Source organism: Vigna radiata, chromosome 7, assembly GCF_000741045.1.
Source record: "Vigna radiata var. radiata cultivar VC1973A chromosome 7, Vradiata_ver6, whole genome shotgun sequence".
NCBI lineage: Eukaryota > Viridiplantae > Streptophyta > Magnoliopsida > Fabales > Fabaceae > Vigna > Vigna radiata.
This window is the reverse complement of record NC_028357.1, coordinates 48,215,278-48,220,359: the sequence shown is the minus strand read 5'-3', so window position 1 is coordinate 48,220,359 and position 5,082 is coordinate 48,215,278. Positions and strand designations below refer to the sequence as shown.

Genomic DNA, 5,082 nt, shown 5'->3' with positions numbered 1-5,082 from the left:
ATATATATATATATATATATATATATATATATTTATATATATAACTTAAAAAATATTAAAATATAAATTACATTTTTTATTTTTATTGATAAAAAAATATAAATTTTGTGATAAAAAATTGTCTTAAAAAATAATTATTATTTTTTTATGTGAACAATTTTTTTTATTAATATTTTATTATTAAATAAAGTTTTTTTGACTAGACGATAGAACTAGAGAAGATGTAAGAGTAAATATAATTCTCACAATTAACTGAACTGTAACTGTTATAAATTCAATTCTTAAAAACTGAATCATAAAATAATATACTGAAACTGTTACTAAAAATGGATCAATTACTTTTAGTATAATATAGTACTACACTAGAGTTCATTTATTTTTAAATCTACAACATTAAATCTATAATAACGTCACGCTCCATTTGTTCAAGTTAATGTTAAAGGTTTAACTTAATTTGCCTTATAAATCCTAACCAAGGGTCGTTTCTTATGTTTCCCAAGATTGGAAAATCATGACTGCCCAAAATATAAAGGAACAAGTAAAAGCTTTTAAAGCACGTACAAAATACTTACTTACTTTTCCGATTGGAATTTAAATAGAACATAAAATTGGTTTCTGAAAAATATATTTACCAAAATCAAATACTGACTGCAATAAATCTTTACCAATACAACTAGGACTCGATAAAAATAGTAGCACTCAAAGCCGCATTTGAACAAAACCCCCTCGCCAAATGACCTGTGTCCCTGCCACAGCAACATATAAAATCTCTTCCAGATTTCTCACCACCATTCTATATTTTTAAAACAGTAAACACTGCTGAAATGGTCATTATGCTGCTGTTGAATCCACCAGTCCCTTCTTTACTTGGACATGGTAGCTAACTGACCCTCCCCGGCACCTCATAAACCACAAGGGACACCAGACCAGACTGTAAGCAGACACAAGGTGCAATAACAGACCCTCCAAGACTTCATCCCAAAAGCCACCCGGCATAAAACCTACTTCATCCCACAAGTCCCTACAAATATTGATGAAATCAAATAGTTTAGCAATAATGCTGAGACTTCATACAAAATTAGCCAAAATTATATATCTGATTTCAGATCTAAAATGGCATGCAAAGAGCATTTACCTTCTCAGGAAAAGGTCTTCAGCTGAAGTTGAATCCACCAGATGGGACTGGGAGCTCATTTCCAAATCCAAAACCAGGTTGAGCACCATCTCCTGGAGGTAGGGTCTCGTCCTCATCTTCCAACCAGTATGTTTCAAGAAGTTTAACGGCCTTTTCGTAGATTTCGTTGTTGTCATGACTCTGCAGGTTTTCAATCTTCTCCAATCCCTCGGCATCATCTATCATCTGTGCATACAAGTTGACATCTCCAGTGTTGCCAAGGCTCTTCTCAGCTTCTCCAACCTTCAGAATATTCTCTAGACCTTCTAAACAGACAGTGACAATTCTTGGGTCCGGACAAACAAGAAGATCACAAAGAGGCTTTATACAACCCTGACCAACCAAGTACCTTGAAATCACCATAAAATTAAGTGAATACCATCATAAAGTCCTAAAGAATGTGAATTATAAAGAACAACCAATCAATGGAAAATACATACTTAATCTGGTCATGAGTTCCACCAGATGTAGCATTTGAGATTGCCCAGGCAGCTTCCTTTTTAATGTCAAACTCAGCATTTTGAAGAAGATTGACAAGGGGGGCAACCAGACCAGCTTCAATAACAGCCTATAAGTTTTTTCAACAAACAGAATGTGTAAATCCTGTGCTTTGCAATAATAGTGTATGAATAAGCTTGTCAATTCATGATTCAAATCATGGATTGGGAGGCTTATCATCTTATTGGTGAATTCTAAGATTCATGACAAATAATTAAGATTCACATATATAGTTAACAAAATCATAAAAAACACTCATTACTCATGATCATGATCAATAACAATAAACTTAAAACTGAGAACATTTTAACACGAAGGAAGACATCAAAATATAAATACTCAACAAAGAGGAGAGATGAGTATAAAAATACAAGCATTGAGGCAGGGGACCACTGACCAGCAGGACCTCTCCAATAATGAATGCAACCAGCAAATAATAGAAGACAGGAACTGTACAATTTCGGAGAGACAGAATGGAGAAAAATGTAGGGTCTCTTTCTAAAATAATTCATGTGGGTCATATTATATGGTTCAGATTGTTTAATTCACCCCCCTTTGCCTCACATTTTATAAGAAAGAAAATGAACAAGGCATTTTCAGAACCAGGTTATGCAAAATCTGATCCAATTACATGTGCATTCAATTTGATCACAAACTGAATTATGTAATGCAGAAACTTATTGCGATTCAGGAACATTCAGGCAATTCCGAACACAAAATGATATCACTACCTATCATTATCATTGAAATTGAGAATCAGATCAACTCACAACTCTTGCAATTTTAGTAGGTCAACAAAGCTCAAAGCCAAACATTGTAATATTTAATAGACGCCACTTTTTTCCCTTGGAGAGGGGGGGGCACTATATCAATCATCATTCTCTCTTTTTGGCATATCCAAGGAGAAACTAAACCTTGGTTATAACTCCACCTTAACTGCTTATTGTTCATAATGACGAAAACATAAACAAATCATCAAGAACAAGCTATAATCAAATGTTCTCAACGAATTAATTCAATTTAACATGTACACAAAAATCAAGACAACAAAATAAAACTTAAAAGACAGTGACAACTGGGCATTGCCAGCTTACCTGTATCTGATCCTTGTTTCCAGCAGTAATATTTGATATAGTCCAGCAAGCTTCTTTCTTGATGCTTTTTTTATGATTATGATTCAACAGGCTCAAAAGGCAAGGGAGCGCACCATGATTGATAATAGACTAATTGAACAAAAAAAAAAGATCCACCAGAATTACGATATTCTTTGAAGAAAAATATACATGCACAAAACAGAAGATAGCAGAAAGAACACACAGAAGAATTCCCGCTATAGAGGTGATGACTATTGTACCACCTCTTCTGCTCCTTTCAAATAAAGAGGATTACTATAAATGATGACAAGTCCTTACCTGAGTTTGCATGTCATCTCCAGTCACAATATTTCCGACAGTACGGAGAGCAGGAATCAGCACCGAGGGAGATTGGTTCCTGAAAAGCATACATACAAAGTTAAGGCACAACTGACACAATAATCCATTTAACAGGTATAGTAGAAGTAGTACTCACAAGAGCAGCTGCACCAATCTGGGACATACACCTGCTTCAATAACTGCTTGAATCTTGTCATTTGTGCCATCAGAAAGATATGATAATGCCCAGCAAGCATCTGTCAAGACTTCTTCATCATTGGAGAAGATCAAGCGCTCAAGTGCTGGAAGCGCTGGTCTCACCTGTCCATCAAATATTGGCAGTAAGAATAAGCTAAAGGACACGATCGCAAGAGCTGAATGAACCGACAAAGAGATAAAAGGACATTACCTGCTCAAATGGAGGCTGTGGCTTACCCCTACAAAAGTTAGATAATGTCCATGTGGCATTTCTTAGCATTGAGAGTTTTGCATGTTCATTCAACTGAGCCAATAGTGGGACGAGGGCGCCATGGCTGAGCACTAGATCTCGACACCTAGGGGAGTCACCAGCAACATTTCCCAAAGCCCACACTGCCTAGAATTTCCAGGGAATTAATGTTTCAGTACAATTAAAAGGCAAGATGCATGTGCTGCTCCACCTACATTCAAACACTTACCTGTTCCCGAACATCATCGCTAGGCGAACTAAGCAGCTTGACAAATATAGGAACTGCCCCATGATCAATGACCACCTTAGTGTTCTCAGAAGTCCCAGATGCAATGTTTGTAAGGGCCCAGGCAGCCTCAAACTAAACAAACAACAATTATCATAAGCAACTAACAAATTTCAACAAGAGGAAAAAACACAAGAATTAAGATGCAGAGCAAAAGGGTCCTAGAACCTGAAGTTGAGGGAAATCCTCCCTGACAAGAAACTCAACAAAACGCGGAACAACCCCAGCTTGAATAACTTCTTCAATCGGAGGGCTCCGCTCTATAGCAAAAAACAATAACCAAGTGTTAACACATAGAATCCAAACTATGTATACTACTAGGATCGACAACTAGAGTTTAGAAGCACAATATTGACAAAACAGGAGTTACCGATGGAAAGAAGCTTGCGAAATTGCGTGGTGGCTTCAAGTTGAAGAGTATTATCATCCGACCAAACTCCAGCAACCATCGCAGGAAGACTCTCTAACTGCACAAATAAATAACCATAAAAATTGGTTCTATAACTAACTATCATTGCAGTATAAAACGAGACGCTTAAACCCTAATTCACACAAAAGCAATAAACAGAAAGCAAAAGAATGCAAAGAGTGACTATGCACCTTCTTGTCGACAGTGGAAGCTTGAAGAGGAGCCGCAAACTGTTGCTGAGCTTGGAGACCTTCGCGACGCTTCTTCTGCAAGCTCTCTTCGCGCTTGCTCTTTCGGATCTCGACCATATTATCCTCTCTTCGCCGGCGACCCTCGTCAGCATCAACTGCAACCTTGTAACGGTTGCGGCGAACCTCGGTTCTGGCATTTGGCCTGAGAGACATGGTTTTGGCGGAAATCGGATGGACGAAGAACAGGGAAGAAGAATTTGAAAAACCCTAGTTAGATACTTGATACTTCAAATTGGATTGGACCATTAGGTTTATGTAATGTGAGGGTTTGGATCTTGGATCTAAACCTTCGCGCTCGATGCGGGTTATGGATCCAAGCAATGGGTCCTCAATAATAAATCATACCACAATCATAATCCGACCTAATGTTTTAAACTTTCAACGGTCATTTCATCCCACCATTTAATTATCCATTAACCATTTACATTTTAACTTTCCATCTGATTAAATTATTATAAATAATAAGATACGGAAATTTTCTATTAATGTTATAAATACTAATAGTTTTTAAACTATAAATAATAATAAATCCTATCCATGATGTTTTCTAATTTATTAAAGGTGAAACTTGGCATAAATATTTCATAGGGTGATTTTTATTAAC

At 36.5% G+C, this 5,082-nt stretch overlaps 1 protein-coding gene across 1 annotated transcript; it reads right to left on the bottom strand.

The window, feature by feature from the left end:
- Positions 1 to 558: 558 nt before the first annotated feature.
- LOC106768863 (importin subunit alpha-2) lies at positions 559 to 4,813 on the bottom strand. The gene is made up of 11 exons (XM_014654227.2): positions 4,419 to 4,813; positions 4,189 to 4,285; positions 3,987 to 4,078; positions 3,762 to 3,893; positions 3,494 to 3,679; positions 3,242 to 3,405; positions 3,085 to 3,163; positions 2,767 to 2,895; positions 1,615 to 1,742; positions 1,136 to 1,523; positions 559 to 1,021 (listed from the first exon to the last, which is right to left on the bottom strand). Exons 1-10 carry the CDS (start codon positions 4,629 to 4,631, stop codon positions 1,154 to 1,156), a joined length of 1,590 nt encoding a protein of 529 aa, XP_014509713.1. The 5' UTR covers positions 4,632 to 4,813; the 3' UTR covers positions 559 to 1,021; positions 1,136 to 1,153.
- Positions 4,814 to 5,082: the final 269 nt, after the last annotated feature.

Excerpts from the sequence above, each read along its gene's own strand:
- LOC106768863 (XM_014654227.2), bottom strand. The coding sequence starts at position 4,631 with ATGTCTCTCAGGCCAAATGCCAGAACCGAGGTTCGCCGCAACCGTTAC. Across the intron at positions 3,164-3,241 it reads AGATTGGTGCAGCTGCTCTT|GAACCAATCTCCCTCGGTGC; the intron begins GTGAGTACTACT and ends TATGCTTTTCAG. Across the intron at positions 1,524-1,614 it reads GGAACTCATGACCAGATTAA|GTACTTGGTTGGTCAGGGTT; the intron begins GTATGTATTTTC and ends GGTGATTTCAAG.